The sequence below is a fragment of the Athene cunicularia genome (assembly GCF_003259725.1).
Source record: "Athene cunicularia isolate RWA chromosome 11 unlocalized genomic scaffold, athCun1 chr11_part2, whole genome shotgun sequence".
Classification (NCBI taxonomy): domain Eukaryota; kingdom Metazoa; phylum Chordata; class Aves; order Strigiformes; family Strigidae; genus Athene; species Athene cunicularia.
The window spans coordinates 2,360,179-2,373,774 of record NW_020799114.1 but is presented as its reverse complement, the minus strand read 5'-3'; the positions used below and the strand labels follow the sequence as shown (position 1 = coordinate 2,373,774).

General features: G+C 46.8%; 1 protein-coding gene across 1 annotated transcript in view; it reads right to left on the bottom strand.

Moving 5' to 3' along the window:
* The window catches only part of SLC7A5 (solute carrier family 7 member 5), a 36,035-nt gene extending 22,445 nt beyond the window's left edge, over positions 1–13,590 (bottom strand). Inside the window, exon 1 of the mRNA XM_026857063.1 lies at positions 12,946–13,590. Coding sequence (XP_026712864.1) covers positions 12,946–13,549 — 604 coding nt within the window. The 5' untranslated portion in view covers positions 13,550–13,590. The remainder of the gene's footprint in view (positions 1–12,945) is intronic.
* Between the last annotated feature and the right edge of the window lie 6 nt (positions 13,591–13,596).

Genomic DNA, 13,596 nt, shown 5'->3' with positions numbered 1-13,596 from the left:
GAAGCACCTAAACCGCAAACCAAATGACGGCAAACTGGCATTTGCTTTGCGCGAAAACTTAAGCAAACCCGAAGAGTCTCTTCCTAAAATAGAAATTTTCAGAAGCAAAGCTCCTCAACCCCGGACTTCTCTATTCCGTCATTTGTTCTGGCAACAGGTGGTTTGAACAGCACATACACTCCTTGGGAGTCCCTGGAAAGTACACTTCTAAGGGCATAGAAATAAAAGTGCTCACTGCAACCATTAGCATCAAAGCGATTGGCCACCATCCCTGTTAAGTTGATCCAATTTAATGCTGTTGTGGTGTGAAAACACCATAGAAATGTCAGGACAAACTTCCAGAGCTGAGATATAGTTGTTTGTATAACAATAGCACCTAAAAGGCTTTGGAGGCCACACCGTGACGTCCCTGTCCTGACCCATCTGGCAAGCTATGAGCCCAACCAGGCCTGCAGGTCAGCGGCGCGGGCGGGAAGAGAACCCGGATCTGAGGAAACCCTCGTCCTCTGCTCGACCCGCAGTGCCAGGGATGGCTCCCGGAGGCTCCGAGGCGCTCAGGGCTCAGAGATGCTCCCCGGGGCGATGGGAGAGGGGGCTGCCCCAGGCAGGCCAGCACAACGGCTCAGGTTTGCTGTGGCTGCTCTTGGACTCCATCACGCTGCCTCCCCGGGCAGCGCTGTGCTTGCTGAGGAGCTCCCACTGCCTACAAGTTGCTCTGTGGTTCATGTAATTAATGAAGCCTCATTTCCTGCCGTCTTTTTTTAATTCCCTTGTTCCCCCATCACCCTCCTCTGTTATTGCCCACTCCTGCCACTGTTCAGCGTGGCACTCACAGCCTGAACTAGGGCTTGACTAGAGCCCCAAAGCTCCCGACTGGCCGAGTTTCACCTGCTTCAGAGAAAATAATGGCTAAAACCTTTACTGCTCTTCCAAACCGCTTACTATTTTTGTGCCCTGCTCACTCCCCAGAGCCTGTTGTTTGTTATAGAGATGGGCAAATGTCACACAGAGAATGACGGTGCCCCACGTGCTGGATGCCCTCCCTTTGTCCTCATCTCCCTGCCACCTCACCAGCTTGTCACCAGCCCCCAGTGCTGACTGATCCCCGAGCAGCTTGGGGAGGAGGGGATCTCAACCTTTCTTCTTGAGCCGGAGGCTTTTCCCTGCGGGATCCTTCCCAGAGTAGCCTCTGCCCTCATGGCAAAGGCTCTTTCCCACATCCTGCAGCTCATTTTCACAGGACCCCAATGCCTCAACCAGAGCCAAACAGCTGCTCCCCAAATTATTCAGCCCGGATGCAGATCACTCTCTCCTGAGGTTACAGGCTATATCTACACTCACAGTTTAAAGCCCAGAGAATTTACTGTAGATATTTCAACCTCAGTCAAACCCCCAGAGATACGGGGGGATCAGCAGCACCTTCATCATGTCGCCAATGTGCCCAGCAGTTTGCTGGTGGCGACTCTGGCCACGAGCCTGTTTCCATGGGGCTGAGCTGCACAGGGTGCTGCAGAATGGGGGCGAAGGCGATGGATAAAGGTGAGAGGCAAAAATTCCAGTACTCAGAAAGCTTGGTGACTGCCCAGCAAGAGCACCCAGCACCTTAAGACCCTCAACATACGCCGAGCATCACAGGGAAAACCACAACACACCCCTACTCCGAAGCGAGGTTACCTCCTGGCGGGAGGAGGCAGGACCATGCCCCGCAGCCCACCTCCCAGCGAGGGCACAACAAACTGCAAACTGAGAAATAAACCCATGGGAGGAGGAGAAGTGAGTATTGGGGTATTTCAGAAGGCCCTTGTTGGCTCACTGCCACCTTGCATCCTGCCCCGACTGGGAGAAAGCAACTGCATTGGTAAAGAGTTCAGGGAAACGCACGCAGAGCCCACGCCAGAGCTGGGAATAGCCTTCCTGGAAGACACGGGCACGGATGGGCTCAGACATACCCACGGGCTGGCTTCAGAGAGCTCGGTCTTCAGAGCCCGTGGTATCTGGGTCTGACAGTAACGATTAGAGTTCACATTCCTGCTCGAGTGAGCGCCGAGAGTGACAGGACTTCCTGGTGACTCAGGGGAGATGCAAGCCAGAAGGGATCCGAGTTGCATCATTCATTCAGAGGGGTCTGAGAGCCCGCTACGGCCACAGCACAACAGCGATACGCATCAGGCTGAGTGGATTTAGGTGTCGACATATTGCTCAGCTAAAGGCTGCTTGCAGGGGATCTTTAGGCAGGGACAAGCAAAGCCAGTCCCAGCGCGGCAGACTGCAGATCTCGGAATACAATGCCTGCTTTCAGGATCACTGGCTCCCCCTCCCCCAAACCCCCAGGATCTAGTGTCATCTCAATACAAGAGCATTGTAAAGTTTCAAAAAATGAAAGAGCCGGACATCTTCACAAAGAAAAGCACGTGATCCGATACATCCTACAAGAACGAAAGGCAGAAGTAGATAAGGAATTTCGGATTCACTGGGTTTTGTATCATGCCTTTCAAGCCCTTTTGGGGGTGTCTGGGCGCTTGGGGTGGGTGAGACTGCAATGACTCAGAGCCATTTGCTTTGGGAAGGACGTGCCTGCGGGCTGCCACAGGACAGGCCACAGGACAGCACAAGCCAGGCTTTGGCTGACCTGCTGCAGCACACAGCTGAAAGCAAACGGTGAGGAACCACCTCCCCTAAATGTGAGCCCCTGTGCCAGGGTCCCCCCACCCTGTGTTGGTCAGGAGAGATAGGGTACATCTAATCGGAAAGACACCTCGTGCCTGGACTTGGAGGCTTGTCAGCACTGAGCAGCAGGCCAGAACTATCAGGGGTTTGCAGGGTCACAGCTCTGTCACCTCGCAGCAAGGCTGTGATGTATCTGCTGCTAAAAGGGACATATACAGGGGAGAAGAAAATAAAGGTTAGCAAGGACAACTTACAGTATGTTTATGCTACAGGAGGAAGGTGAGGGGGAGAGAAGAAAATACGGTGAGATATCACTAAACACAGATCACAATTACATCTACTAAAAGTCAATCCTAATGGGGAGGGAACCGAGGATCCAGGATTCACTTCGACCAGCAATTATGCTAAAAATAAAACTCTCCTTGTTTACAGAGGGATATTTAAAGCATGAGCTAACACATCTAAAAGCACACTTTTCCCGTTAGTGAAGACAGCCCTTAGAGGTGCGACAGTGACATTCCCTTCCCCATTTAGGCATTCTGTTTCTTTGACAATAGCTGCTGCGGCCTCCACATTAAATCCTGACTTTTTGGGGGCTGTTTTTCACGTTCTGGTTCTGTACAGAGCTTGCTGGACGGACCATGGGATGGTGGTGGTGTACATAAAAGGCAAAAGCTTTCTACACAGTCCAAAACTGAAAAGCAGCGGAAGCGTCTGTATTCAGTCCTTAAAAACACATTGGTGCCAGATAAACAGGCTCTGTAAAAAATAAGAAAACACTTAGGGCCAGAGATTCTGAACAGGGCTGAGAGCTTCCCCCATGCCAGTTGTGATTCAGAGCCCTTCAAGTCAATCTCTCTCCTTTGTTTTTCCCACCATGTAATAATATTTGCCTTTCCTAAATGAGCGTGGTGAAGTTATTACACTTACACGATTTCAACATAGGAAGGGCTAAAAAAACCCCCAGTCTCACCCACCAGAAAGAATCTGACAGACACCGAGACGAACAGACAGACCGAGTACATTTTCAGTCAAACTCCCAAGACAAATTCCAGTGGCTGCTCAGCTTCTGAGGAGAGCTGAGGACCAGCGCTTCTGAAAAGCAGTTTTATTCCTTTGATCCGAGATGCTGCCCTGTGAAGCAGGGGCTGCGGGACTCCTCCTGGCACTGCTCCATTCACCTCGGATGAACCGCTCCGCATGAACAACGGGGCAAAGCTGCACAGCCATGGCTTTACTATAAATCAGGGCCACGACACAATGCAGGGAAAGAGCAGACTGCGCTGCCCTAATTTCTGCAGCGCCTCTCCGAAGGCTGCAGCCACTGGCCGTGGTCAGAAGCCAGGCACCGTTAGCGTGACCCGTCGGGGCCGTTCTCAGGAATCATTCTAGGAATAAGGATTTCAGCATGACCTGACGTGACACAGTCTGTCTGATCCAGCAGCCCCTCTCCAAAGGCTTTACATAATTGGGATAATAAGAGCTAGAAAGCTGCAGAGATTGCAGATGTGAGAAGGGGTACTTTTATTTATTTACTTATCACTTCTGGCAGAAGCAAGAAAGATACTGGGTTCTGACTGCTGTAGAGAGAACATGCTCACAAGGGGCTGTTCACCCCTCCAGCCCTCTGGTGACTGCTCTAGCCTAGCCAAGGGTGAGCTTCATTTCAAATACTCAAGCCACAGGGGAAGCCAGAGGCTTTCAAAGAGAAGCTTGGCTTTCTAAAGACAACGGTAAGTCCAGCTTCAATTATTTACTCTGTCCAGCTGGCTTCAGGCATGTCACTCAACCTGCTCCACTGGCACTCACCTGCACAGTCAGATAATTTCTGACTAATACATCATAGGACCCAGAACCTTGCCCCTCAGCAATTCACATTTTATGGGCAGATTCCTTTGAACTCAAGTTCCAAGATCCCTCCCTAACATGATTTCTAGATGACAACAGGAATAAATCCTTACAAAGCAGACAAAGAAAGGGATCATGACAATCTCTACATAGAACAAGTCCACAACAACACACTATATGTAACAACTCCTGTGTCTACAAAGGAAAGGCAGGATGTAGTAAAGCTGCCCTGCGGGCATGGGGTTCTGCCCAAAGCAAACAGTACCTGAATGGAGCCCTAATACAGATAAACTGGGGCTTGGCATTTATGATGCAACAGTCTTGGCAACTATCCTATAGAAAAAGGCAGGGCTGCAGCTTTCCCAGAGTGATGGAACGTGGCCATGGATCGGAGATGGAGTAAAGACAACGCTCAGGGAGGTTTGGGTTGGATAAAAAAAGTGAACAAACAAGCAGCTGATCCACAGCTCTGAGCACTTGTCCTCATTCACAGGGGTAAAAAGGATCCAATTCCAGCACCGTATGTAACTTGCTCATGGGGGTGATGGGAGTTTGCCCAACCCAAGATCTTTAGCAGCTTTTCAGGTGAAACATTTCTGAAATGAGTGTGTGAATTCTTGAGGTACTGGCACAGCTGCATTCATGCTGTGTGTGAGGTTACGTACCTCGGGAGTTCACAATGTCATTTTTGGCCTTTGTTTCATCTCCTATAGATTTCCCTGGTCTTGACCTGTAGTGCTTCCTATATAATTTAGCACAGATCTCTTGAACAAGAATAAATGCGTGTAAGTAGCTTGGTTTACAGAAGTAAACTCAATTAACTTGCTACAAGTCACCCATGGATTCCTATTTGTGGTATTATAAGAACAGAATGAAAACACATAGTAGGGTAGGAAACTTTGTGGAAAGTAAAGGGGAAGAATGAAGGGAAATGCTTCACCTCAGCTTTCCCACCAGGAAATCGAGGACTGTCCACACAGCAAGGATAAATCGTGCAATGATTCCTGTTTGCAAGCGCTTAGCCCTTGCAACTGTGAGACAATGCTTCCATTTACCATCTGCCACAGAATGATGTTGATTTTCTCTTCACAATTACTTACAGAACAGTTCTCGGCTCCTTTCCATATCCCCATCCTACAGCAAAGGCTGCTCCTTCCACTCTTTATAAAGTGCAGCTGATGGACAAGCAGTTTTCTCTTCTACCAGAAATGGTGCAACCGGGTTTCACACAGAGACAAGCCAAACTGAGCCCATGGCCACCAAGAAACAAACCACAGGGATGACAGCAGCACGTGGCACAGACATAAAATGGCTCACACGCTTTAAAGAGAACTGCTGCCTAAGCTCACAAGAGGTCAGACACATTGAAAATAGTTACTCCACGCAGCACAAACAAGAAATTACACTGTACTGACTGAAGTGCTTTAAATCCACGGGAAAAATCAATGCCTTAACTATTCACCAAGGCAAAAAAAAACCCCTTTATATTCAAGAGGCTGTGATGCCACGGTGTGTTCTAATAGTCTCAGGTGTCTATTTCTAAAAGCACAGTCTAACATGAGACAAACATACAAGGACGCAGACATTTTTCCATGTTTATGGAAATTTCAACTCCATAGGTCTTAAGTAAAGACTTGTGCCCAGCACAGTGGTAAAGAAAAAAAAGCAGAAGGAAAAACTTTGTGGATATTTCTTCAAGGATGAGTCCCTGGAGGAACTTAATAGCCAGGGCAATCAGTCTGCAGAAGGGAAACGCTCAGTGGCAAGTGGTTGTTGGAAAGGAGCACTTGGCTCCAGAGCAAATGTGTCTATATTAAAATCAACTTATAATAATAAACATAGCTGGCAACAGTTTACAGTTTCCATTTTATTTTTCTTCCCGAAACAGCAGTGCTGAGGAATCGGAGAACAGGAGCATCAACAAATGACAGGTGAAAGGAGGCAAAGGCTGCCCTACCACTAGAGCTTAAGAAAAGGGATCACGTCCAGCCCCAGCCCCTAACTGAGACCACGAGCTCTGGACCTCTCCAACAAACAGCCACAGCCACCCTGAACGTGTCCCAGCCCCGTCTCGCCGCTGGCTTTCAATTCCAGAAAGCCTCTGGTGCTGAAACGGGCTCGGAGCTGGGAGCAAAAGAAGTTAGTGCAGCACGGGATGATGCTAGCATTTCATCACGGCGCACAGATCCCAGAAGCATCCACACCCGCAAGTTTCCAGAGTTCTGCAAGAATAAATTAACAAGCACTTACTTGTCATCTCTCTCTCAAGAGCTGTGCCAACCAGCGCAGCGCAGCTAGGGCCAAAAGGCAGCACCAGGACTGCCTGGAGAAGAATTTCACAGTTTGCAGAGGCTGGATCTCAAGACTGTAGAAACACACCCATCGCTCTGGTACCAAGGTTCCACAATAACAGTGATACAGTTTGCACTATTCAAACTGTGTGGTACATGAAAAACTGCAAAGAATTTATTAATGTTAGGGAAGGTAACTCCTAGCTCGTGGTAGGAGTTACTATTTCGTGTCCTTAGAAAGAAGCTTGTGTTTTTACTGTCAAAAGTTTCTAGATTACATGATGCAGCAATTCCACAAGACAGGTCATTTTACCACAGGAAGACAAAGAAAATACAGACTGTGCAATGGGAGAGAGAGGTATATTTCTTCCATTCCCAGCAAATTAAAAGGACTCCAGAACTATCACAAGCTAAACATCTTTTCCACCATGCTCGCCTCATATGAAACATCTTCCTAACAGCAAACAACACTTACTAATATTTTATGTGCACATTAAGCCCCACAGACATTTCACCATCCTTGACAAACAGATGCTCAGCTACTGGACCTGCAAAACACAGCATCTTACCTGGCCCAGAACGATGTAACGCTTACACAGAAGCACCTTCCCAGAGTTGTGCTGGATTAGGGTTCCACAAATCCCCAGGAAGGGGGCTGAACTTCAGCACTGGCTGCTACATCCTGGGTCAGGAACTCAGTAAAAATCTCCAGGCAGGTTTTAGTCTGAATCGTGCCACCTGTGGCACGCAGAGGGTCAAAATTCAGCTCTGTGTGCTGGCTGGCAAGAAACTGTTTTCTCATCATTGTGTTTGAATTTTTTTTGGCCACATCTGACACTGGGACTATAAGACTACTGGAATACTCAAAATACCTAATGGTGTTGCTTTGAATGAGACTGACCATGGAGAGTTTCTCTGCAAAAGCCTTCCCAATTTGTTCATGTCAGAAGAGAAAGACTCTGAAGGATCTCGGTGGTAATGTAAATCATTCAAATACAATAAAACGTAATGGGACATTTGTTGTGAGAGCCAAGAGAGGGGTGCCAAGAAATGCAGCAGTTGCTTGCTGCGTTTCAAGGGTCCTCCAAACCTTCATCCATTTCAGGAGACTTCTGCTAGTCAGAGGCTGTTTTCATTAATGCCGCTCTCTTTAATTAAATGCGGATTTAAAAATGCAACCTCAGTCTTGCAACATTAGCCATATAGCAGGGATTCTACAAAGACCCCTTCCTTCCACTCTGATCAAACAACTGCATATTTACTGATACAGCTTAGTCATTTAATCCACCTTTCTGGAGGAGGAAAAAAAAAAAAGTCTTCAAAGCTTCACACTCTGCTTGTCCTGGCAGATTAATTCCAAGTAGCAATATTGCAGAATAAAACCATCTTAAAACAGACAAGCCTAAGATGGGTTTTGTGTTTGCCTTGCTTACCATCTAATACCTGTCGAGTTGAAAAATCTACCCAGAGCTTCACTTTAAACAGCTGGTCAAAGAGCCAAACTTGTTAGATTTCAAGTAAAATCTTAATACCAAATAAAGATGTCCCTGCTTTCAACATATTTCTCGTTGAAATGCTGACACTGAACATTCACTTATGGACTTCAGCTATAATCTGGCAAGCATTTGAAGGCGTGTGTTCATACACATTGGCCAAACCCTGGATTTGATACCGTTCCCCTCCTCTAACTCACAACGTTGTCAGGGAGGTGTCAGGCACTTGCACTTCCATATGACATGTGCTATTAGATATGACTCAACCCTGCACTGACTGCTACTAATTCTGCCACTATTAGGCTGTTCATAACAAAAGAGATGAATGCGAAATGTGCGATCATTTTACTGGAATTCCATGCTTGCAGGAGTGCCCGAAATAATATTTCAGAAGCAGCAAAGGAATTCTAAAGAAATTTGAAAGAAGATTAAAATACTGTAGGGAAGCAGCAGATATTGCTGCAGCAATATTGAGGTTATTAGTGGCAGATTAACATATACAATTAACAAGTGATAAAAGGCTTCAGAAGCTAACAATCAGATCACTGATTTGACATTGAAGATCAAGAATAAAATCATACGCAACCGGCAGGGTTTCTCAAGCTTCCACGGAGCAGATTATATTGTCAAGAAATAAGTAAACTACAGGATAACCTGTTATGTAGCACACGGGGGGTGTGTGGCAGGCTGCGTGTAAAAATGTGTGTAGGATGACTGGTGAAACACCAAGCAAGAAGCAGCTCAGATCCCCCACCTCCCTTATCTACAGGGAATTTACCACAATTCAAAGACCTCTCAAGTGTAGGAAACCTGCAAATTAACAGGTGGAAATAAGGAATATGAATGTTATCTTTAACTGGGCAATTTGAAACGTTCCATCCTCGAGCCGTCTCGAGAGCATACACTGTGTGTTAGGTTGTGCTCTGTGGTTTTTTTAACAATTTTTGTTAAGATTTATCAGCTCAAATTTAAGAACTGTTAACCCAAGTGGCAGCCAGCCGTAAAAGAGAATCTGACCCACTCTCATAGTAAGAGATCAGGGATGCACTTTTGACTGGATGCTGCTCCACATCACTGTTCAGGCCACTACCTGGACACCACCTCTTTCTTCAATGGGAAAAAACGACAGGATTAAACACTTTTACACGATCCTGCTTCTGCTACGTGAAGATGGTCCTGCGACATCTACAAACAACAAGTTCTTTCAAAACTACACTTGCTACCCAAATATTCTGTTAAAAAGTGTGTATTCTTTTTAAGTCGGAGTCAAAAAAAGTTGTAGAAAATTACAGAAAAAGACACAAATACGTTGGAAATGCGGTGTGAATGTACGTTCCGCTGCGATGCTTTCTCCAAAGATAAAAAGAGGTGCCAACACCGAACGTAATGGATTTTCATTTATCTACATATCCTCAAATGTGCACCTGCAAGAGGGTACAGAATCCTTAGTATATGGCAAAGAATTACATTACAATACTGATACTCTAACGTAGATGTCATCAAAGATGAAAAGTCAGGGCATCGTAACTGTCCATCCATCCTCTGTATAAGGGGTAAATTGGTTTAGAGGAGATCGTATTTGGGGGAATTCAAGTAACTGTTGGGTTTTCACGCATGTGCACAAATTCTCAGCTTCACAACCTTCCAACCTTTTCTGTTCAAAAACGGTTGGATACCAGGTGGGCTTTGTGTTTGTTATCCCTTAGCATTTGCTCTTATGATTTATCAGTTCTAAAAGTATCAGCCATCCCATCTGACAGGTAAAATAACAGGCAGTTTATGGGTTATCCAAGTAACACACAGCCTGAAAGGCGTTAAGCCAAACTACCTGCAAATTCTTACAACTAGGGAGCAAGGCCTGGTTTGTGGTGAACATAAAATAAGCCACAGTCATGATGAACAGCTTGACCCATCTTGCTACAGGAAGACTTCCCTGTAGTGAATTCCCACACTTTTATTTGGCAGCCGTAATAAGCATTCACCTTGTCTTATGGAAGAAGGAGTCTTGCATACCAACTGTCTGTAGATTACAATCTTGAGAGGAGAAAATACCTATCTGTAGTTAAATCCTACTTAACCACCCACCTTGTTTTCCTCAGCACCTTCAAGGGAACAAAATTCCCTATTCCAACTATTTTTTCCTCCTTTCAAGAACGGTGATTTATTTAGATTATCTTAATGCCTAGGAATTCAGTTTCTGTACTTTACGGTGGCAAATACCGAACAACACATTATTTATTCAACTGTTCAACACCAGCAACACTCAAAGTGGAAACAAATAACTTTTGTTATTTCTCCTCTTACTAGAAACCATGCAGTCAATTGCATTTCATGTCGAGATACAAACTTTTCAAAGAATACAGCTGGCACTATTCTAGATGGCTGAGTTTTGGCTACATAAGAAGTCAACTGTATTCCAGCCCATGGCCCCAAATTCCCCTACTTCTCCCTAAACCGTTCTTCCCCTCTTTGAGATAACTTGTTAACATGTGTTCTAGAGTGTATGCACAAACAGGCCATTTTTCCTACCCTAGGGCTCTTGGAAAAAAATAAATATCTCACTGGCTAGAGGTATGTTTGGAACAACCATGTAACAAAGCCGCTTGTTAGTCCATAGAAGTTTTGTGTGACTCGCTAAGTCCTTGGACCAGATTTACTTAATTTATTGTTCCTAGTTCATAATGTGGTTTTGGCACCAGACAGTTGAAAAGCTCACTCCAAAAATCAAAGTTACAGAAAACTAACTTGCTGAAGGCAATGCATGATGAACTAACCTTTTGTAGAAAAGGAGACAAACACAAATTTAACCCAAAGCATAAACAAAATAGTAGCCAGCGGTGCAGGGGGGAGTAAAGTTTAAAGAAGAAACACATGGAAATGACGCAGATTTGTAGAACTAGCAACTCTTTCCTTGTCACTTCAAGATAAAGGTTCAAGAACAAATTCTGCTTCAGGAAAATTACTAATTGCTAGCCAAAGAAAGTTGGAGACACATAACTTATGGGAGAAGCGTAAGTGGGAATGAGACCTGGCATCAAGAAATTTCATGCTGCAATCCACCCTGTAACTGAACAGATCTCGCCATGGGCAAGTCTACTTTACCCCTGAATTTTTTTTCTGATCAGTAAAATGGGAACAGACACCTCATCCTACCTATGTTGGGAAAGATCCTGCAGATTAAAAGTTACTTATTATTAAAAACATGTTCTCAAAGGCTTTGCCAACTACAATATGTTCTTGCACAGCAAAACTTTGACATAAACCAGTAAGAAAGTCTATCTAATCAATACTCTGCTAGCTTCTGAACAAAAAATGGGCATGCCATGTGTGTGCATGCCCCTTTTCCCTCTGCCACTGAAGAAACCATATTGCAGACTGGCAGGAAAGCTCTAAAACCAGATTTTTCACAAGGCCCTACTCCAGGCAAGAAATCCATCACCAGAATGATTTCCTAAATCTGCTGTTAGCTTACTTAGTTGGGTGACTACATTTCCTTAACAGATGCACTCCACTTTGTTAAAAACTTGGATGGGAAGTCCACATGCCTTGTCTACTTGCCCTTATGTTCCTAAAAATTTATCTGGGGCAGGAATAAGTTTCAATCTTGCCCCAAAAAAAGTGCAATTTGCTGCTCTGACTGTTACTGTATCTACTAGGTAGCCACATAATGTATCTTAGCAAAGACTGGGTCAGTTTGTATGAAGACATTTACAGACAATATATCTTCCTGTAGTGACCATGGCACTGCAACTTTTGAATGCCTGAGATCTTCAGAGGGTGAAGGAATCTAACACAATCTCCCTTTGGACAGCACAAACAAGCAGTCTTCTCTTCACAACCTCAAAATGAAAAAATGGAAAGATCACCTGATTGTAACTTTGTACAGCAAACAAGCGCTTGATACAGCCCTCACAAAAATATCACATCCTCTCACAATATCCATCTTTACAATGGCCCAAGAACCACCAGTGGAGTAAAACACAGATTGAATAGGAAATGAGGAGAGAAACGCAGAAAATGGTCCTGTATTTAAAGAATGAGGAATTTGGAGGGGGGGACATTGCAATCACCCAGAGGAATAGAAAATGGGGCTTCACCGGCAAAACTGCAGACCTCAAAATACCGGAGAGATGATAAACATTGAATCAGGAGAGAGAGATCTGCGTGCCACGGCAGACATCACAGTGGCCCTAAATTCATCACAGCAACGACTGAACTGCTCTGCAAGGCAAGGTCTCACGAGATACAACGTTTGCTTGCAAAAAAACCCCACCGGTTTTGAGCAGGGTCTCGAGTGCACACACAGCCAAGAAACACCGCATCTCAAAACTGGTTCTGAAAACAGCCAGGCGCTGCAGCACAGGCCACGTTCAGCACCAGTTGCTCATGACAGATAATTTTTTTGCTCAATTTATTTGAGATGGGGCCACGTTTCCTACTCACACGGTTCAAAACAGCCCCCAACCACCCCCCCCGGTATTCAGTCAGCATAACAGAGGAGAGATGGTGAGTCTCCCCTGGTGATGGGCTCACGGCAGCCAGCTCCCGGGGCAGACTTTTTGGGGAAAGCGATGGCGAGCGGGGAGCAGGGAGCCACGTGGGGTAGCAGGACAGCGGGGACCTCGAGAGGGTCCGCGGGTACTTACGGACACAGAGACAGGCCACCAGCTTGGCAGCCTCGTCGGGCACCGGGCAGGTGGGGAAGATGGGCTTGAGCAGGTAGGTGGCAAAGACCAGAGCCACGATGTACTGCGAGGAGGGCCGGATGATGAGCAGCTCTATCCAGAGCTTGAGGAAGGCGGGCAGGGAGCCGTACACCTCCAGCATGTAGGCATAGTCCCCGCCGGATTTGGTGATGGTGGTGCCCAGCTCAGCGTAGCAGAGGGCACCCACGATGGAGAAGGCCCCGCAGACGGCCCACACCACCAGAGACAGCCCCGGCGAACCGGCCTCTCGCAGAACACCCGTGGGGGTGACAAAGATGCCGGAACCGATGATGGTGCCCACGATGATGGCCACGCCGTTGAGCAGCGTGATGGAGCGCTGCAGGGTCACCCCTTCACCCTCGGCGGAGGCGCAGGGCGAGGGCGAGCGGGCGCAACCGTTCTCCTGCGCCCCACCGCTCGCCGTCTCCAGCATCTTCTCCATCGCCTGCTTCTCCTCCTCCTGCGCCAGCGAGGAGGCCGAGCCCGCCGGGCTCCTCTTCTTCACCGCGTTGCCGGTGCTGCTGCCGCCGCCGCTGCCCGACATGGTGACGAGGTGCGGAGCGCGGCGCGGGGCGGCGGAGCGGGGTGCGG